Below are 22,540 nucleotides of genomic sequence, written 5' to 3' on the forward strand. Positions count from 1 at the left end.
GTGTGATTGACTGCACTCATGTGGCGCTCAGGTCTCCATCACTACACTCAGTGGACTTCATTGGCCGCAAGGCCTTCCACTCACTGAACTGCTCACAATGGTTTGCAACCACCAGAAATGCATTCTGCAGGTGTGCGCACGGTTTCCAGGGAGTGTGCACGATGCCTACATCCTGAGTCGCTCGCAGATCCCTGCAGTCTTCTAGGGTCCACAGAGGCTGCAGGGTTGGCTCCTTGGGGACAAGGGCTACCCGCAGAGGCCGTGGCTAATGACACCCGTGCGGCGGCCTCAGACTGCAGGAGAGCGACGCTATAATGGGGCTCGTGCAGCAACTCACAACTCAGTGCAGCAGACCATCGGGATGCTGAAGATGCGGTTCCGGTGCCTGGACCGGTTTGGTGGAGCCCTGCAATACAGTCCGCAGAGGGTGTCACACATCGTCGTCATCTGCTGCATCCTTTACAACCTGGTGCTGCAACGGGGAGACGAGCTGGCTGAGGAGCAGATCGAGGAGCTGCACGTCTCCCCCGATGAGGAGGATGCCGATGGGGATGAGGGTGAGGGGGTCCTCGGTGGTGATGACAATGGGGACGAGGCTTTTGCACTGGCTAGACAGAGCAGGCGCAGTCTGGAGGCCAGATTTGTGGAGGATGATGACGACAAGCAGTGAGGTGCCCCCGTAGATCCTCACATCACAGTTTTGAACGTTTGACTCCAGTCCGGCTTATTGCAGCGTGAATGCCCTCTGTGAGAATACTGCCATCTTGGGGATGCAGTGGAGACCCTAATAGTCACTCGATCGCAGGAGGATGATGACAACATGCAGTGAGGACACTCCATATTCCTCACATGGCCTCTGAGAATGTCTGACTCCTGCCTGGCAGAGGGCAGTATGGATCATGTGTTCCATGATCAGGGTCATCTCAGAGTCATAGCCATGAAACTTTAGACACATCTGATCCTGTGTCTGCCTTCAGCACCTCAGCCCTTTAGGAGCTGGTGCACAGCATTACTGGTCACAGATGCTGGTGTGATAGAGGCCAGCCACACCTAAGGGTGCTGAGAGCACACAGAGAAAATGAGAGAAGTCTGTGGTACCTGCCCACTACATTCTGGTAGTAATGACAAACACCACCGAGGTGCAGGCATCAATAGTGTTTCCAGGGAGTGTGAAGCCAGAGCATCGCTGTGGTCTAAAGGCTGCACAAAGCACAGGGAAGAGGCCCTGGACTGAGACACCTGCCTTTTATCTTGTGCAGAAAGGTTTCACATTTGAGTGACAAGGACACTGATCATCAGAACAGCCACAGGCAGGGTGACATTCTGAGTTTATTGACAATAGTGAACAATATGTACAAGTGATCAACACCCATGACCAGGTTGTGCAACTACTTTTACCAAAGTTCCCTAACCCTGCTGCGACATCTTGGTGCTCCCCAGACATCCACAACAGAAGTGGAGGCAGCCTACTGACTGTGATGCCCTGTCTGTGATGACTTTGGCAGGCGTCCTCTGGAGGGCCGAGACTTGGAGGGCCTCGGCCTACTTTCGGGGTCCTGCTGTGTGGCAGTGGCACCCTCCTTGGCCTGTGAAGCTGGATCTGCGGAGGTCACAGGAGCATAGGATTCGGATGGGCTGGTCACTCCCAGAGTCATCTGGGTGGATGGTCCCCGAGTGTGCACCTGCTGATCATCCACCCTATAGGTGCCCGAGGGCCCCTGGCTGACTCCATGAGCGGAAGGGGTAGCTGGAGTGAGATTGAGCTGCCCAGCACCCCTCTCGCATATGCACTGTTGGAGGCCAACTTTGGCATCAGAGTAGGAGTTAAGCCCGCGAGCAGTGCAGGAGTGACATCCTGGACCAAGGTCTCCATGGCGACCGCCATCCTGCTAACATTGACCTCGGCGCATTGCAATGCCAGTGCTATCACCTCAGCCTGAAGACGGATGGACTCCTCCATTGTGCCTTGCAATCTGAGGAGCGCGGCAGATATCTCTTCCTGTTGTTCCCTAGCTTGCCTTTGCAGCTCCACCAACTGTGACATGACCGAGTCCAGAGGCTGGTCATCTGACTCGGACTCAGCAATGTTCCAGTCTCCAGCAGCCCTCCGAGTGCCGGGGACCTGGGAAATCCCTGCCTCCATCTGCTGTGGATCAGAAAGTGCGAGATGCTCACTCATCAGATTGTGATCCTGAGGCTACTGTAAAGATGTGTGTCTCTGCACTGGTGGAGGGTGTGGGTGAGCTCTGTGATGGAACTTCACAGAGGGTGCCTTCAGATTCCTCTTCAGAGGTTTCTTCATAGTCTGATTGGAGGCCCTGGGTCTGTCAGCTTGGCAGATGTGCTTGGGAAAGCAAGGGGAGATAATTAGTGCATGGCAGTGGCCTGTGAAACAGGACACATCACTCACAGCATGGCTGTCTGAAGGATGTTGCACTGCTGGATCCTTACTTGTTAGAGCAGCGCCAACCTCACCGTCAGCACAGGACCGGTTCCAGTCATCGCCGGCCAGCTGGATGGCTTTGTTTTCGAATTCTGTCAGAACTTTGATTCCCGGCATCCCTTCACCTGTCTGCGACCTCTTCCTTCTGTTGTGAGCCAGTTTGTCCTGCATGGATAGAGATAGATATCCTACCAGGCCAGATGATAAGTAAGCCTGGCCTGTGTGGGTGGTGAGTGGTCCCATGGACGGGATGAGGACAATGACGGTGTGTGTGAGAGAGTGAATGGTGATGTCCCTTGCACTGGCAGTGAGCAAGGGCCCTGTGGGTATGTGATGGGTTTCTAAGTGTGAGAGTTGGGAGTGATGAAAAGCGTGACTTAGTCTGGCGGAAGGGAGGAGATTATTCATCCTCTTGCGGCACTGGATGGCTGTCCTCCTCTGCAGGGCATTCGCACTGACCACCGCTGCCACCGCCTCCCAAGCTGGGTTGGTGACATTGCTGCCCATCCTGCGGCCAGATCGGGGGTAGGGAAAATCCCGTAGGGCCTCCACGGCATCCAGCAATCATTCCAGAGACTTACTGTTGAAGTAGGGGGCTGCAGTCTTCTTTCCTTTGCTGGCCATGTCTCCCGGACAGCGGTGCTGAGCTGGTGGTGATGAGTGCTTTGCCGGCGGCTGCCTTTTAAAGGTGGCGGCCAGCGTGATGCAACAGCGGGGTGATGGTGAGCATGCAAATGAGACCCTGCCTGCCATGGAAACAGCATGTTTCCTGGGAATGCATAAATAATGAGGTGGGCTCGGGAAGGTACGGCGTGAAAACCCACCATTTTCATCATCAGGTAAAACTTCAATTTACCCGCCCATTACCGCACTTAGTACAATTCTGGGAAAATTCCACCCATCATCTGCATTGGCATAACATGTTTGAAAAAGAGGATATTATGTGTATTTCATTGTACTGATATATTTAAGTGGAAAGGCAAGGAGTGTGGGTTATAAAGTTATAAACAATACTAGAATAAAAGTCAATAGTAGAGAAAATTAAATAGAAATTGGATTAAAATAATTGATAAATAAGTAAAAATTAGACGCTCGCATATTATAAACGAGTTTGAAAAAAATGAATGAATTAATGTGAAATACAAGAAATTCATAGGGACAAATAACAGTTTATACAGAAATCAAACTTCCCGTTATTAGCTAAAAGGAAGTCACATCAAGATTTTATATTTTAAAAGAGCTTTTACTGTATCAATGACTAAACACTGTGTCCTGCATTTTCAGGATGGCAGGAAGTCGATGGGAACACATCCCTGCCAACTCCAGTAGCCCCAATGCCATGTTACGCTCTAACAAGTGTGATTGTCATAAGACGGGACATCTGCCCCTCACTTGGGAGGAAGCCCTGCCTTGGAGACTGCCGGCATAATCAGATTGGCCAGCAGCTATCCAGGCCCAGCGCTACAGTGGCCGGAAGAGGCACTACAGGGAGCTGCCTAGCACTTAGTCCTAGGAACCTGAGGACAGGTAAGTGGCAGGGGTCCTAGGGCAGAGAGCGTAAGGAAGGCCTGGAGGGAGGGAGGTTGGGAGCTAAAGGTAAGCCTGCCCCCCAGACAGGATGGGCCTTCTGATTGAAATGCCCCCCCCCCCCACCTTCCTAGCCGAGATTTACTTTACTTTCCCGTGTTCCCCTATCCGAGCTGTCATCCGCCCACCAACCTAAAAATTGAGGCTGGGTGGGAAAAATCCCTTTGTGGCCATTTAAGGGCCTCAGCTGGGGCAATGGTGGGCTTCCCATCTGAGGCGCTGCCCACCCCAGCAAAAATCACTATCAGGTCGGGGCAGACGGAAATCCAAAGAGAATCTCGTCCATGCAATTTCGCAATCCACCAGCCGCACTCCATAGCCCCCCCACAACCCCCCCACCTCAGAACCCGCAGGGGGTGGGCGCATAAAATTCTGGCCTATTAATTAAACATTACTAACTTCTCGGGGGTAACTCATACTTTAAATTACAGAGTCTGCACTTTCTACTTTCTACGTTTAATGACAACCAGAAGCCACAATTTTGTTACATTACTTGGTCTTTTAAGTAGATATTCAATCTCCGGGAACCAATCCAAAGTGTTTCACAGCACACAAAAGTTTACTTCTGTACCTTTCCTTTCCCAATGCTATCTTCCACCATGAGAGTTTTCTCTGGGGATTCTCCCTCTATCCTTGGCTGGGTGAATCCTCCAGCCTTGCTTTAACTCCTCACAAATTTGGTTTTCAAACTGAGTGCAAGGTCCCATCCCCAGCTTCTGCACGGTGAATGATAGAGTCAGTATTTTCTCTTCTCAAGGTGTAGGCCTGGCTAACATGTATCTTTTTTTGCTCTCCAACTCCCAGTTGGCTGAAGGTTGTCCAAGGCTAAAAACTGCAACTCCCTTCTGTACGTGATATCTCTGGGCTTATAGGGAAGCCTGTAATCTGATCTCAAAATGGCTTCCTCCGCTCTCCTCTCCAACACAATGGAAAACACACTAGTTTTGTATACAAGTAGAAACACTAATTAGCTAACTCTGATCACCATGGCCTTTCATCTTAGAAACAAAGGGGCATGTTCCAGCACAATTCTTTATAACCTGAAACCAGCAACACCTTTCTGGGTTTTTGAAGACTTAGAGCAAGGTTTTATGGTCTCTCCTACCAGTGGGATATCCTGGTGCTGCCAAAGTCAATGGACTTTTGAATGGCCCACCGCATTTTACAGCCCAACTCCCAACACAACAGGTCTGTAACATTCTGCCCAAAGGATCTTCTCCTAACCATGCAGGTTTACTGCCAGGCAGCCGTAAGCCTGGGGCACATGACTCCTTTCATTTAACCTACATTTAGAGATAAAGTCCCAACCAACAATACCCTTACAAACCAAAAGATATAGTCCTAAAACGTAATCATCCTATAAAGCTCACACATGTAACAATATATACTAACTGATCTCCTGTAACATTCACAATAAAAATGAAATAAATTCCTTAAGATTTCAAGGGTATGCACTGATGTTAAAGTAGAGCATACCTTATCATGAAATATAAAACAATGATGAATTAAGATAAATAATTAAATATTAAATATTAAAATCATTAAACACAATGAAATCAAAACAGAATATTTTTCAACAATCGTTTAATATAAAAATCATCTATCTGATCTAATTCAGTAAATTATCATTCATTTATTTGAAAGAAGTGAAGTATTGAAGTCATCACTTTCCTTAGTGAATATTTAATCTATCATTCATCCAACTTTTCTTGACTATTAATCAAATATAATTTAATAAAATATTAAAAACATTACGTGACATATTAAATTCACTGAAAACTTAAAACAAGCACTTAGCAAATTTCACTAAAATATTAAATGCTAAAATCATCTTGTGAGTCATTTATTTGAATTAAATATATAATTCATTTAATGTAATTTAGTAAAATATTAATATGAATAGCATGGGAACTTAACTTAGGAAAAGTTAAAAAAAACATTTTAAAAATTAAATGGAAATCAACAATGTTCAGAATGTATTTGCATTTTACTAATCATAGATTACTTTAATCACAGGACTTTTGCAGCACCAAGGCTCTTAAAAATGCTTATTGTTGAACAATTAAAAAGAGATTCTGATGAAACGCGATTGCTCTGAAGCTGCCCCTATCGAGTGGGAGGATTGGTGGTACAAGGTTGGCTATAGTGGGGATTATGAAGCTTATGAAACTCAATCTTGTAATAGAATTAGGCTGACTCCCAGAAACTTCAGTTTTCCTTTGTTATGGGGCAGATCTTTCTTTTCATCTCCAGTGTCGATGAATTACAGGCTGTCAACCTTCCTTTTCAGAAACAAGACCACCAACTTTCTGTTCCTGCAGCACAATTCCTCAAGAAACCCTCCACTTTGGTAAGTTTGAGAGTATCAGAGCTAATCATTGGTAAAGTTTACCATTGGGAATCCTACTGAGGTGGCACCTGGTAACACGAAGGTGAATGAGACATTCAACTTTAACATTTTAACGTACCAAAGCTCCACAGGAGATGTGCACTTCTCTGGAAAATGAAGCTTGTAACACAGCAGTAAAGAGTGTTACAATTGCCCCCCTTTCCCCTCTGGCAGGTAGATCAGCGCCTCCTATTCTTTCTCCCTGGTAATGTCCCTATTTAACTTCCTCTTGAAAAACATCTTTGTCATTCACCTGAACTGCTCAATTAGTAGTGTATTGAAAATATCATGCCTGCAGGCACATGGTAAGAGGATCTGTATTTTTGGGCTTGTGGGTTTTCTGGGTGCAGACCAAGGACCGTAACTCCCAGCATGTCTGGGGTTCCGGCTCCAGTGCAGAGAGCAGCAGGGGGACGTGCTCTGTGCTGTGTTCCAGTTTCCCTTTGACAGCTGCTCAGAGACAGCTTGAAACATTGGGCAGAATTTTCTGCCGGTCAGGCAGGTGGGCCTGACCCAGTCTCCAGCGGGCGGGGAGCTGAATCCCGCCGGAGAAGCGGGCAGCACTGCCATTTTACGCCATGAGATGGGACATGTTCATAATTTACACTATAAATTTATTAAAATTTTTAAAACCCTACGTGAAACCTCATCCCGCTGGTGGATGGTGTTTCATGTTTTTTCTATTTGCCGCAGGGGCCCCTGGTCGAACCGCCAACCTTAAGGTTGGACGGGCGGGTCCTTTACTTGTTTAAATGATCCTGTCCATGGCCTCAATTGGCCATTGACAGGTCGGCGGGCGCACAGCTGATTTTGCTGCGCCCCCGCCTTCCTGAAAATTTAAATGGACCGGGATGATGTCGGGGGTTGCGCCTGATGTCATCCCGCATCATTTTACGCGTCGGCGAGCGGGCCCTGTCCCCTGCTCGTCGACGGCAAAATTCTGCCCATTGGTTTTTTTTGCTGGAGAATTCAAGCAGAGAGCCTGGTTCACATCGCCTTCAGTTCTGGTGGCAATTGGAGAGACTCAGCTTCCAGGCCCTGCCTCAGAAAGGTAGCTGAAGGGCTCAGCCTTCCTGACAAACCGTGCATTCCTAAATGATGGTGTGAAAACAACAATAACGAGACCGGAGTATGGTGCGAAAGTGAGCCCATGTGACAGGTCAGCCGGAAGCAGGCGGAGAGGTAAGTCGGTTCCATGCAGCTAAAGCGTTGCCACTAGCTCCGGGTTGCTGAGGGGTCTGGGCCTCAGAGAAGTCCCATAGGGAGATAGTGGTGTGATGATAATATCACTGGACCACTAACCCAAAGGTCCTGACTAATGCTCTGGGGACATGGATTTAAATCCCACCATGGCAGGTCATGGAATTTAAAGTAAATTAATCAAATCTGGGATTGAAAGCCGGTCTCAGTATTAAAACTATCTTCGATTATCATTAAAAAAAAACATCTGCTTCACTAATGTCCTTTAGGCAAGGAAACCTGGTCTGGCCTACGTGTGGTTCTAGACCCAAGGCAATGTGGTTGACTCTTAAGTGCCTCTGAATAGTCTACCAAGCCACTCAGTTCAAGGGTAATTAGGAATGGTCAATGTTGAAATATGAGCTCTTTAGATGTCTCAATGACGAGATCTTTACACTTGTATATTTAAACATGAACTCTTTATTGTTAACTTTTAATTATTTACGGATCCCAGGTTATTGTCATGCATGGTGCTATTACCTCCATGCAGTCTGGTTCCAGAGTGTTCTCTCTATACTGTTCTCTCAGTTTAGTACCATGTAATAGGGAGACAAAAAACAGGTAACTAAAGGTCAGTGAGCTTAACATCTTTCATTGGGAAAATGTTAGAGTCTATTATAAAGGATGTAATAGCAGAGCATTTAGAAATACATACTATGATCAAGCAGATTCAGCGTGGCTTCATGAAGGGCTAATCATGCTTCAAAAACTTATTAGAATTCTTTGAAGAGGTAACAAGCAGGATAGATAAAGGGGAACCAGTAGATGTAATATATTTTGATTTCCAAAAGGCATTCAATAAGGTACCACACATAAGGTTACTTAATAAGATAAAAGCCCATGGTGTTGGGGGTAGTATATTAACATGGATAGAGAATGGGATAACTAATAGAAGACAGAGATTTAGGATAAGGGGGGAATTTTTGAAATGGCAACCTGTAAGTAGTGGAGTGCCACAGGGATCAGTGCTGGGGCCACTGTTATTTGCAATATATATTAATGACTTGGATGAGGGAAGTGAATGTACTATCACCACGTTTGCGGATCACACAAAAATAGCTGGGAAGGCAAGTGGTGAGGATGACACAAAGAGTGCAGAGGGATATAAACAGGTTAAGTGAGTGGGAAAAAAAGTCACAGATGGAATATAATGTGGGAAAATGTGAGGTTATGCACTTTGGCAGGAAGAATAGAGGAGCTGAATATTATTTAAATCAAGAAAGATTACAGAAAGTTGCAGCACAGAGGGGATTTGGGGTCCTTGTGCATTAATCACAAAAAGCTAGCATACAAATTCAGCAGGTAATAGGGAAGCCAAATGGAATGTTGGCCTTTATTTCAAAGAGAATGGAGCATAAAAATAGGGAAGTTGTGCTAAATCTATAAAGGCACTAGTTAGACCACACCTAGAATACTGTGGACAGCTTTGGTTCCCTTAGCTAAGGAGAGATATACTGACATTGGAGGCAGTCCAGAGAAGGTTCACAAGACTGATGTCAGAAATGGAGGGATTTTCTTATGAGTTAAGGTTGAGTAGGTTGGGCCTATCCTCATTGGAGTTTGGAAAAATGAGAAGCGACCTTATTGAAACATATAAGATTCTTAGGGGGCTTGGCAGGGTTGATGCTGAGAGGTTGTTTCCCCTTGTGGGAGAGTCTAGGACCAGAGGGCATAATCTCAGAGTAAGGGGTCATCCATTTAAGACAGAGATGAGGAGGAATTTCTTCTCTCAGAGAGTGGTGAATCTGTGGAATTCTTTACCGCAGAGGGCTGTAGAGGCTGGGCTGTTAAGTATATTCAAGGCTGAGATAGACAGATTTTTAATCTCCCCCACACACCTTAAACCAGCTTATATTTCAACTCTTTCTTGGACTCGAACTCAAGTTCTGTTGAAGGGTCATGAGGACTCGAAACGTCAACTCTTTTCTTCTCCGCCGATGCTGCCAGACCTGCTGAGTTTTTCCAGGTAATTCTGTTTTTGTTTTGAATTTCCAGCATCCGCAGTTTTTTTGTTTTTATCTATAGATTTTTAATCAGTAAGGGAATCAAGGGTTATGGGGAAAAGGCAGGAAAGTGGAATTGAGGATTATCAGATAAACCAGGATATCATTGAATGGCTGAGCATACTCGATGGCCAAATGGCCTTCTTCTGCTCCTATATCTTATGGTCTTATGTGACTCTATATATCAAACCATGACCGATGCTATTCTCCAGTCCCAAGTTAACCCTTGCTTTGCAAAGCACCTTTACATTATCATGACATGCAGACTCATCACACAACATCCCCCTTTCTGCTCCAAAGAAAGCTTTCCTTTCCAATGGAGTATAGCTATTTGTAATACAATCTTTACTTGCTATCCCTGCCCCCTTCTTAAGTCTCTGACTTTTTAATTCAGATGGCCTTGAGGCTTGATAGTTCTTCCACATCTCAGTCTGTCACGTTTGGCAAATGGTAGTAGTACTCTGTGTTTCTGGTGCTTGGCTATCTCTATTGGTTTCGCTTTTATGCTCCTTCAAGTTGTGTTTCTCTTTATTAGCAACCCATCTGCTGTTCTCAGACACTGTTGGTTTATCCCATTCCTTCCGAAGGGAATGTATATTCTGTTCGTTCCTGGAATAGAACCGGATTTTCTTTCTCACACTTCTCCACATTGAACTTCATCTGCCACCTATCTGCCCACTCCACCAACTTGTCCAATCCCTTTTGAAATTCCACGCTGTCCTCCTCACAGTTTATAATGCTTCCAAGTTTCATATCATCTGCATCTTTGAAATTGTCCCTTGCACCCAAGATCTAGATCATCAGGATATATCAGGAAAAGCAAGGGTCCCAGTACTGAACCCGGGGGAACTCCACCAGAAACCTTCCTCCAGCCCGAAAAATATCCATTGATCATTACCCTCTGTTTCCTATTACTCAACCGATTTTGGATTCACGTTGCTACTGTCTCTTTTATTCCATGAGATCTAAATTTTCTCACAAGTCTGTGTGTGGCACTGTATCGAATGCCTTTTGAAAATTCATGTACCCCACATCAACAGCAGTACCCTCATCTGTTACTGCTTCAAAAACTCCAGCAAGTTAGTTAAACAGGATTTCCCCTTTAGAGAGCCATGCTGGCTCTTCCTAACCAACCTATATTTTTCCATGTGTCTACTAATTCTATCCCAAATAATTGTTTCTAGAGACAATACAAAATAAGGGATACAATTTTAAGGGGGTGCAGGAGCAGAGGGACCTAGGCATATATGTGCATAGAACATTGACGATGGCAGGACAGATGGAGAGAACAGTTGATAAAGCAGACAGTATCCTGGGTTTTATTGATAATGATATAGAGTACAAGATCAAGGAGGTTATGCTGAGCTTATGTAAGACACTAGTTAAACCTCAGCTGGAGTATTGTTGTGGGCACTGCATTATAGGAAGGATGTGAATGCTTTGGAGAGAGTGCAGAAGAGGCTTACAAGAAGAGTTCCACAGATGAGAAACTTCAGTTATGAAGATAGGAGGCTGGGACTGCTCTCCTTGGAAAGGAGAAAGCAAGAGGAGATTTGACAGAGGCGTTCAAAATCATGAGGGGCTGGATAGAGTTGATCGGCAAAAACTGTTCCCACTCATAAAAGGACCGATAACGAGAGGACACAGATTTAAAGTGATTTGCAAAAGATGCAAATATGATGTGAGAAAAACTTTTTCACATAGCGAGTGGTTCGACTCTGGATTGCGCTGCCTGGAAGTGTGGTGGAGGTAGGTTTAATCGAGGCATTCAAGAAGGCAAATGATTATTTGAATAGAAACAATGTGCAAGGGTATGGGGAAAAGGCAGGAGATTGGCACTAAGTCATAATGCTCATTTGGAGAGCCGATGCAGACATTATGGGCTGAATGGCCTCCTTCTGCACCATAACAATTCCATGATTCTGTGAGTCTGTGTCCGCCATGTTCCTGCTGGACTAAGACATTTTGCAATGGAACATTCATTTCCACATGTTTCACAATTGCTGCCAAACATTTGTTTGCTGTTTTATTTTCTAACCCTTTTGCAAGCTTATGAATCTTTTCATTCAGCTTCAGCTTTTTCTTCTTCTAGTTCCTCATGCTTCAGTGTCAGATTTACATATCCCAATCTTATTTCCATGTTTTCTTTCTCTGCCAGCAAGAGAAGCATGTTCCTGTCTTTCATTTTGGTTTCACTGTTAGCCAAGTCTGTCTCCAGTGAAGTCTTAGCTTGTTTCAGTTCTGTAATTGTGCAACTCATGGCTTCTTAACCCTTGCGCAGTTTTGAATACTTCTATGGCTTTTCCTTTCAATGCCTCCTCTTTTCCATTCAACTGCTTCTTCAGCTCTTCAGTCTGTTTCTTGTAGGTTTCAGCTTCCTCCTGGAATATTGAACTTTGCTGAACCTTCTCCGCCAGCTGATCCTTCACTTTGTTCAGAATGATGTTACATCCATTTTGCTTCTCTTCAGAACGTTCTAGAGGAAGATACTTTGACCTGAGGGATTCTTGTAACATGTGGAGGTCTTTCAACTGGTTTTCCTTTTCTTTGCAAAGATTACTTGTTTCACCTTGAGCTTCCCTGTAAGTCATTAGAGTTGCTTCGAGTTTTTTTTTCTGCCCAGCTTCCATTCTGCTGTTTAAGACAGTCTTCATTTCTTTATGTTGCCGAATGGTAATGCAATCCTTTTGCATTTGATCTTGAAGGATAATCAGCTGTTCTTTTAACAGTTTTTTTTGCTGGTCGACCTCTTGCCAACTCACTCTGGGCTTCAGTGCATCCTTTCATTGCTAGTGATAGTTCCACTACAGCTTTTCCTGAAGTAATATTCAATGTCCTTTTAAGGACCTCATATTTTTCCATGGCTACATATTGATTCTTCAAGGACTCTTTCAGGGTTACAACTTCTTTGTGTGTATTCTCTGCCTGCTGTTTTGCTTGGTTGTATATCTGATTGAATTTTCCCAACTTTTGTTTTGATTTTCCAACTGTGGAATTGAGGGTGGTTATTTCCTCCTGATGCCTTCGTGCCATCGCTGAAATTTGTTTGTTCAGATCTCAAACAGCTAGTTCATTGAAGACTTCAGTTTGTTGTGCATTTTCAAAGGTATATACTCAGCTTGAACCTTGTGCTTCAAACCCTCCAGTTCATGTGAACATTTTCCTGCAGAATGGCTTCACTTACGTTTTGCATGTTTTGCTTCTTTTGAGCTACCTCACATAGTTTTCCTTCATTCATGGCCATCTGCTCACACTGCACTGCCATCTGTTGCCCTCTTTCTGGGGTCTTTTGTTGCCCTCCCTCTGAGGTCTTTAGTTGTCCTTGGTGCTTTATTGGGAATTGCCCTCTGGAGTCTCTTGTTGTTCTTGGTGCTTTATTGGGAGTTGGCCTCCCTATGGGGTCTCTTATTTTTGCCCTTGACACTTTATTGGGTGTTCCCTCTCTCTGGAGTTTCTTCTAACTTGCTGTCTATGGCTTCTTTTGTTCTTGTAGTTACCACTTTAAACGGCATTTCCCCTTTAAGACTGTGAGCACAGTAACCATTTTTTTCAATTCAGGCTGTCTGCAGCTGCCTGTGATTTTTCTATGCTTTTTGGGACCTCCCCAATCATGGGCATTCTTTCAAGCTTTTTATAAAAGAAAATGCTGCAGCTTTTATTTCCTGAGTGATTATTTTTTTAAAAAAAAACTCTGCCGGCCTCTGTTAGCTTTGCGTTTTGGGTGCTTTGGCAGGTGCAATTTATTGAACTCAAAGCTACAGTGCTTCTTTCCATTTGCTCTGCTTGTCTTTTTTGAAAACCTTCAGAAAAGCAGCAATTCTTCTTTTTTAAAAAACTCTGCAGGGACATTTTCCTTTTTTGTTACTGTGCCCTGCAGCGTTCTCTCTTGACTCTGTCAGCCATTTTTTTCTTAACTTCAATGCAGCATAGCCACCACTGCTGAAGTCCGCTGAGCCCTGGGGCCACTTTTATCATTTACCCTTTTGACCCTGTGTTACTCGGGGTCTTGCAATAAACTTCCACTCACTCTGGCAGATTCCTCAACTTCTAAGGCTGTAGCAAAGCTTCTAAGATTGTTTCTTCAAGTTTTCTTCTTAGGTGCATGTTTCTCTAGATCAGCTGCAGCTGCTTTTAGTGTTTCTTACCTTAGGATACTGTCCTTTGTTCATTGTTTAAAATGCTGTCACCTTTCAGATCACAGCTTATGTGATATCTTTTAGGAGGTCATACCTCTGGCACCATGTTGTGATATGAGTTCTTTAGATGTCTCAATGATGAGATCTTGAGACTTGTATACTTAAACATGAACCCTTTATTGTTAACCTTTAACTATTTACAGATCCCAGTTTACTGACAGGCATGGTGCTGCTACCTCCATGCAGACTGGTTCCAGAGTGTTTTCTCTAGACTGTTCTCTCAGTCTATTAGCTTGTGACTCTATGCATCATACTGTGGGCAGTGCTATTCTCCAGTCCCACATTAACCCTTGCTCTGCTAAGCACCTTTACATTACAATGGCATGCAGGCGCATCATATAACAGTCAAAAATTGCTGGCCATCTCACGAAATAATAAAGAAAAAGAAAGGGGAAGGGGGAAACAGAAAGGGGGTGGGGGTGGGGGAGGGAGCTTATGACCTAAAGTTGTTGAATTCAATATTCAGTCCAGAAGGCTGTAAAGTCCCTAGTCGGAAGATGAGGTGTTGTTCCTCCAGTTTGCGTTGGGCTTCACTGGAACAATGCAGCAAGCCAAGGACTGACATGTGGGCAAGAGAGCAGGGTGGAGTGTTGAAATGGCAAGCGACAGGGAGGTTTGGGTCATTCTTGCGGACAGACCGCAGGTGTTCTGCAAAGCGGTCGCCCAGCTTACGTTTGGTCTCTCCAATGTAGAGGAGACCACATTGGGAGCAACGGATGCAGTAGACTAAGTTGGGGGAAATGCAAGTGAAATGCTGCTTCACTTGAAAGGAGTGTTTGGGTCCTTGGACCGTGAGGAGAGAGGAAGTGAAGGGGCAGGTATTGCATTTTTTGCGTGGACATGGGGTGGTGCCATAGGAGGGGGTTGAGGAGTAGGGGGTGATGGAGGAGTGGACCAGGGTGTCCCGGAGGGAGCGATCCCTACGGAATGCCGATAAGGGGGGTGAAGGGAAGATGTGTTTGGTGGTGGCATCATGCTGGAGTTGGCGGAAATGGCGGAGGATGATCCTTTGAATGCGGAGGCTGGTGGGGTGATAAGTGAGGACAAGGGGGACCCTATCATGTTTCTGGGAGGGAGGAGAAGGCGTGAGGGCGGATGCGCGGGAGATGGGCCGGACACGGTTGAGGGCCCTGTCAACGACCGTGGGTAGAAAACCTCGGTTAAGGAAGAAGGAGGACATGTCAGAGGAACTGTTTTTGAATGTAGCATCATCGGAACAGATGCGACGGAGGCGAAGGAACTGAGAGAATGGGATGGAGTCCTTACAGGAAGCAGGGTGGGAGGAGCTGTAGTCGAGATAGCTGTGGGAGTCGGTGGGTTTGTAATGGATATTGGTGGACAGTCTATCACCAGAGATTGAGACAGAGAGGTCAAGGAAGGGAAGGGAAGTGTCAGAGATGGACCACGCGAAAATGATGGAGGGGTGGAGATTGGAAGCAAAATTAATAAATTTTTCCAAGTCCTGACGAGAGCATGAAGCGGCACCGAAGTAATCATCGATGTACCGGAGAAAGAGTTGTGGAAGGGGGCCGGAGTAGGACTGCAACAAGGAATGTTCCACATACCCCATAAAGAGACAGGCATAGCTGGGGCCTGTCTCTTTATGGGGTATGTGGAACATTCCTTGTTGCAGTCCTACTCCGGCCCCCTTCCACAACTCTTTCTCCGGTACATCGATGATTACTTCGGTGCCGCTTCATGCTCTCGTCAGGACTTGGAAAAATTTATTAATTTTGCTTCCAATCTCCATCCCTCCATCATTTTCACGTGGTCCATCTCTGACACTTCCCTTCCCTTCCTTGACCTCTCTGTCTCAATCTCTGGTGATAGACTGTCCACCAATATCCATTACAAACCCACCGACTCCCACAGCTATCTCGACTACAGCTCCTCCCACCCTGCTTCCTGTAAGGACTCCATCCCATTCTCTCAGTTCCTTCGCCTCCGTCGCATCTGTTCCGATGATGCTACATTCAAAAACAGTTCCTCTGACATGTCCTCCTTCTTCCTTAACCGAGGTTTTCCACCCACGGTCGTTGACAGGGCCCTCAACCGTGTCCGGCCCATCTCCCGCGCATCCGCCCTCACGCCTTCTCCTCCCTCCCAGAAACATGATAGGGTCCCCCTTGTCCTCACTTATCACCCCACCAGCCTCCGCATTCAAAGGATCATCCTCCGCCATTTCCGCCAACTCCAGCATGATGCCACCACCAAACACATCTTCCCTTCACCCCCCTTATCGGCATTCCGTAGGGATCGCTCCCTCCGGGACACCCTGGTCCACTCCTCCATCACCCCCTACTCCTCAACCCCCTCCTATGGCACCACCCCATGTCCACGCAAAAAATGCAATACCTGCCCCTTCACTTCCTCTCTCCTCACGGTCCAAGGACCCAAACACTCCTTTCAAGTGAAGCAGCATTTCACTTGCATTTCCCCCAACTTAGTCTACTGCATCCGTTGCTCCCAATGTGGTCTCCTCTACATTGGAGAGACCAAACGTAAGCTGGGCGACCGCTTTGCAGAACACCTGCGGTCTGTCCGCAAGAATGACCCAAACCTCCCTGTCGCTTGCCATTTCAACACTCCACCCTGCTCTCTTGCCCACATGTCAGTCCTTGGCTTGCTGCATTGTTCCAGTGAAGCCCAACGCAAACTGGAGGAACAACACCTCATCTTCCGACTAGGGACTTTACAGCCTTCTGGACTGAATATTGAATTCAACAACTTTAGGTCGTAAGCTCCCTCCCCCATCCCCACCCCCTTTCTGTTTCCCCCTTCCCCTTTTTTTTCCAATAAATTATGAAGATTTTCCTTTTCCCACCTATTTCCATTATATAAAAAAAAACCCACTAGAGCTATACCTTGAGTGCCCTACCATCCATTCTTAATTAGCACATTCGTTTAGATAATATCACCAACTTTAATTTTAACACCTATGTGTTCTATTGTACTATTGTCGTTGACATCTTTTGATGATCTGCTTCTATCACTGCTTGTTTGTCCCTACAATCACACCCCCCACCCCCCCTCCACCTCTTTGTCTCTCTATCTCTCCGCCCCCCACACACACACATTAAACCAGCTTATATTTCAACTCTTTCTTGGACTCGAACGCAAGTTCTGTCGAAGGGTCATGAGGACTCGAAACGTCAACTGTTTTCTTCTCCGCCGATGCTGCCAGACCTGCTGAGTTTTTCCAGGTAATTCTGTTTTTGTTTTGGATTTCCAGCATCCACAGTTTTTTTGTTTTTAAGAAAAAGAAAGCCCTGGGAGCCATTAGTAGCTCCATGCTGCTAAGGGCTGGACTTGGGGAAGGCCAGAAGCATTGGTTGGCATCATTGTGGTAGAGGAGTGGAAACTGTGCCCATGTTTGGATACTGCAGTGCAGCCTGGCCAACACAGGGTGATTAAGTCTCAGTAGTAGATCAACTCAGCTGGAAAAGAAGACCAAGAAGGTTGGACCTTAGAGCTGATTTAAGAGACATCTGGAATAATTCTCCTTTTGGGTGGCAATTGTACCCAAGGAACTCAGGTGGAGTAGAGCTGCTGTTGACTGGGGGTCAGACTAACTTTTCTTTGAAGATGAGGAGCTGAAATTCCTCGTGAGGAAGACAGAGTTTTAAAGAATTTTTGTGATCACTGATGTCTGGGTGGGTTGCTGAGAAATTTATAGAATCTGTCTTGGTTGTGTCTGCAATTTAATGTGCAGTTTGTGCTGTTTTTGACTACAGTTCATGTGTTAATTTATGTTTCCCTCATGTTAATCCTGATGTTAGAGTAAAAGAGAGAGTATTGACTGTTTGCTTTGTTGACTCTTGTATAGTGAAACATCTTCTGTTTGTTTGAAGCCATGGAATCTTGTGTCTTTGTTCTCTTAGTGAGTAACTGAGTGTGGAGATCACAGGGTGTGGGAAGAGATTGATCAGTGAGTTGGAAGAAACACTTGTGCTTCTCCTGGTCTTCCAGTACTATGGTAAAGGTACTTACCTAACGGATCCAGCCCCTCCCACTTTTACCTGCTGAGTTTAAGACCTGACCAACATGTATTAAAAACAGAAACAATGTCAAAATGGAGGCAAGCAGCCTTCTGAAAATGTTTCAATGATTGATCTGTCACCCAAAAGTGAGTTGGTTGTCCAGCCCTTGCCTCTCCTCCATGAGCAGGGTTAAGATGGGTTGGGTTGAACTTTTAACTTTTCATCGACCCAAACTCATACGATTTTGTGGATTAAAATGCCTCACTATGACTTTGAAATGAGTACTGAATTATATCTGTTCCGAAGAAGAGTGATATCCAAATTGAAATGTTAACTCTGTTCCTCTGTCCAAAGATGCTACCAGATCTGCTGAGCATTTTCCGACATTTTCTGTTCTTATTTCAGATCTCCAGCATCCACAGCATTTTGTTTTTATTGTTTTATATTAGATGATTTGGCTTTATTCAATTGTCTCCAGTACTTTAACCCTACTTCATCTGAAGACTATTTAGTCTTAACTCCTGTGTAAATCCACAGAATTAGCTGGTGAAGTTTTAAATTGCTTGAATTGATTACAATTATTTGTAACTTCATGTATTGAAATGCTACAACATTTCTGGTCCATTTAACTTAATGGTAACGCTGTAATGGCCCAAGGTGGTGGCATAGTGGTAATGTCATTGAGTTAGTAAACCAGAGGCCCGGGCTAATGCTCTGGGGGCGTGGGTTTGAATACCACCACGGCAGCTGGTGGAATTTGTATTCAGTTAATAAAATCTGGAATATAAAGCTAGTCTTGGTAGTGATCATAAAGCTATTATCAGTTGTCATAAAAACCCATCTGGTTTACTCATGCCCTTTAGGGAAGGAAATCTGCCATCCTACAGACCCACAGCAATATGGTTGACTCTGAAATAGCTTAGCCAGCAAATGCTAGCTTTGCCAGTGATACCCACATGCCATGAAAGAGTAAATAAAATTTTAAAAATCTGCTATTCTTACTTCATCCAGTGGTGGCATTATTTCCTCTAAAACAACAATATGGATAGGATTTGTTTAATTCACAGGGAGAACTGTAACCAACCTCAGTCTTTTGCAATAACCACAAGCTAAAAGGAATACGGATTTTCAATTGCTGGCTATCCATTTCTTCCCTCTACTTCTTTATTGATTCCAATGTTCAAGCAGGACTGTACATGGGTGATCAACCTGCCTGGTTGTTGCTGGTAGAAGGCCAGTTAAACAAGGTGCCTAGTCTTGGTCCCAGGTTGATGTCTTGAGTGGAGGTGATTCCAATCACCCCAAAGTCTGAGTTGGTTGTGAAGGAGGGAGGGAAGAAGGCTCAAAGCTACAAATTAGTGCAGTGTGTGGGGGACATGGTACCAGCATCAAGACAATGGTAACAGCGAGGAGGAGAGGCCATTGACCACGGGAAGGAAGTTGTTGCCAGAAATCGGTGGCAGGTGAAGGCGTCAGAAAGAATCATTGGTGGTGGGGAAAGCACACAGACCAGGAAGTTTCAAGTTGGGGGACCAAGGATGCCATTGATCCCTTGCCCAACTCAGTTAAACTGATTCAACAGATTAGTGTAACAGTGAGACCCAGTTTTGGCAGTTGTGTGATTGAAACAGAACTCATTATAATAAATCAGCACATTGAAGTATGGCACAAAAACTATGAGGAAATTTAGGTCGCAAATAAAAGGGGAGAAATTTCTTCATGTAGCTCTGCCTTTGCAGTAGGCATATGTGTATTCCCCGGGCAGGCAGCTTCGTGGGTCACTGTGCAACCTGCATGGCTTCATTGATAACCCCCAAATTGCCCATTTGTGTCCGTGTACTTAAGACTAGATAGTTTTATAATTAGTCCATAGTCCAATGAGGGGTGGCCGAATGAAACAGACAGTATTCTAAATGACCTGCTAGAGTCAACACTGAGAGGTTATTTTCGCTGGCCATAGAATCTAGGACACAGCGGCAAAGTCTCAGGATAAGGGGCTGATCATTTAGTACTCAGATGAGGAGAAATCTCTTCACTCAAAGAGTTGTGAATCTATGGAATTCTCTACCTCAGGGGATTATGGATACTCCATCCTTGAGTATATTTGAGACTGAGATAAACAGACTTCAGGGAATCAAAGGAAATGGGGATTGGATGGGAAAGTGGAGTTGAAACAAAAGATCAGCCATGATCGTATTGAATGCTGGAGCAGGCTCGAAGGGTCGTATGACCTGATCCTGTATCTATTCTTATCTTCTTATGTTCTTAGACAGGTTCATAAATTCATAGCCATTACTACGTATGGTAAAAACATTTCAACTTTAAAACGTGGACAAATTACGAAATCTAGAAAGATTTGCTCAAGTATTTTTGAAATAGTATTTTGTCATTCCAGCAAGGCACAATAAGCTGCAGTTTTCTTTTTATAAGTTAAAGCCTGACTTACCATTTATCATTATCAGCATCACAGTTACAGTGGTAATTTGTGTCAAAGCAGTTCCCCTCCAATCCGCAGACACATTTCTGAACTCCTGGTGATGAACCGCCCCAGTAAGCTTGTTTATCGTTCGTCCTCCCGATCCACCATGTGAATGGTACACCACCTGAGGGGAATACAAAAACAGCCACTTCTAGTGCCAGCTTCTACAAAGCCAGGGCTGTGAATTGAGAGTGCTGTTAGCATTTGTTTAAGACAATTTTAAAGGGCTAGTTAGTCCGATTATTTAGCATTAATTACATCCCTTTTGCAAGTCAAAGTAGAATCTGCAGCATAACTTGTTGAAGGCACCTGACCAGCCTGAAAATTGATCTAATAGAAGCAGAAGCCTCTTCAGGCAGTAATCTGGCATTGCTGCAACTTCACATTGGTTTTAAGTATAATGGGCAGAATTTTGCCCTTGGTGGGAGTGTTCGGTGGGGGCGGGCGGGGGCAGCAGCGCTGAGTGCTGCCTGTGTGGGAGGGTTTGGGAGCCAGAGTGCGAGCCAGCAGAGTGCGAGCCAGCCGAGTGCGAACTTCGCACGTGCGCGCGAGTGAGTGCTGCATAAGATGAAGAGATATTTTAAAAATTAACTTTAAAAAAAATGTCATGAAACATGTCCCCCTCATCTGACTTTGCCAAATGAGCAGGGACATGTTAGTAATTAAATTTTAAAACTTTTATTTTATTATTATTATTTGCTTTTGGAAACCTCATCCCGCCCGATCGAACTATTGCTCAAGTGCGCGTTACCGACGTCAACGCTTGGCAATTCATGCTCGAGTGGGTTGGGCGCGCGCCCGCCCACTGAGTGAAAATTTCTGCCCAATGTTTAGAGAAACATTTAGAAAGGCCAGTAAACCACTCTGTAGGCTTTTAGTGCCACTAAGCTGCCAAAATGACCACTTTAGAATTTCACAAGCTTTTTTAAAAATTATGTCATGGGATGTGGGCATCGCCATCTAGGCCAGTGTTTATTGCCCATACCTAATTGCCCTTGAGAAGGTGGTGGTGAGTTGCTTTCTCGAACCGCTGCAGTCACTGTGGTGTAGGTACATCCACAGTGCTGTTAGGGAGGGAGTTCCAGGATTTTGACCCAGTGACAGTGAAGCAACGATGATATATTTCCAAGTCAGGATGGTGAGTGGCTTGGAGGGGAACTTCCAGGTGCTGATGTCCCCACACATCTGCTGCCCTTGTCCTTCTAGGTGGTAGAGCTCATGGGCTTTGAAAATGTTGCCAAATGATTTAGATTCTGTTGAGTAGAGCTCTGTACAAATGCCAACTGCTTCTCCTGAGGATGACATAATATGATGCACAGCAGCAAAACGCTCATTATATCTGTTTGAACAGCTCTCGAGATTTGCACTAAGTAACTTAAATATCAAAACACAGTATCTCAAAGTAAGTAATGGGTGTGAGTGCAGGAGACTGCCAACAGAGACAGCTGGCACACAACAATTAGGAAAGCTACCTAAAAGTTTGAAACAAACAGACATGAGGCTATTGAAGAAAGGTTCAATGGAAGGAATCTGCTTATACTTCCAAACCAGGAGCTCTTGTGGTCCAACTGCTGAAGAATCTGCAGATCAAGAATTGGTCAATTCAGTGTCCAAAGATCATGACAACTACCACATTGACAAGCCTTCCCATGATCTTTGCCCACAAAGAACCTGCCATCATCATCATCATCATCATCATCACCATCATCATCATAAAATGGGCAAAAAAACTCTAATATTAGTTTTCTTTTACATGCCGCCAGGTCTTTCACATTTACAGAAAGCCACCTCCCTGGTTAAGTGTTGACAATTTAAGTTAAAGAAAAATCTAAGCCCATTGCTTATCTAGTTTGCACCACGTACTCTCCTTTAGAGACAAATCCTACTCCTCTAAATCCAGTGAGTTTTGATACAGTTGACAAAGCCAAGGCTTTCAGGCACCCAGAACTGAACAGGGATTTTGCTGGAGTTTAATTAGCTAACCAAGCAGATTACAACTTGCTCACAGATCTGCAATGACAGCGGCCAGTACATCTGCCTCCAGCAGCAAACTGGGACTAGTGTGGGACACAGTGTCACACATTTAGAGGCCCTTACTTTCAGAAGGGCTCCTCCCACCCACCCCCAACTGAGCACAATGGTACAGCAGCTGCAACGGCCTTATTTTGTTTTGAATTTAAAATTATGGGAGAGACGATGCAATCCACCTTGGGTGAGTCCTCTT

General features: G+C 45.0%; 1 protein-coding gene across 1 annotated transcript in view; it reads right to left on the reverse strand.

Annotated features, from left to right (window-relative positions):
* LOC121284660 (contactin-associated protein-like 5) overlaps positions 1 to 22,540 on the reverse strand; it is a 736,588-nt gene that overhangs the window by 233,960 nt on the left and 480,088 nt on the right. The window contains exon 14 of the mRNA XM_041200218.1: positions 20,284 to 20,440. Coding sequence (XP_041056152.1) covers positions 20,284 to 20,440 — 157 coding nt within the window. The remainder of the gene's footprint in view (positions 1 to 20,283; positions 20,441 to 22,540) is intronic.

This window comes from Carcharodon carcharias, chromosome 12 (assembly GCF_017639515.1).
Source record: "Carcharodon carcharias isolate sCarCar2 chromosome 12, sCarCar2.pri, whole genome shotgun sequence".
NCBI classification, from domain to species: Eukaryota; Metazoa; Chordata; class Chondrichthyes; order Lamniformes; family Lamnidae; genus Carcharodon; species Carcharodon carcharias.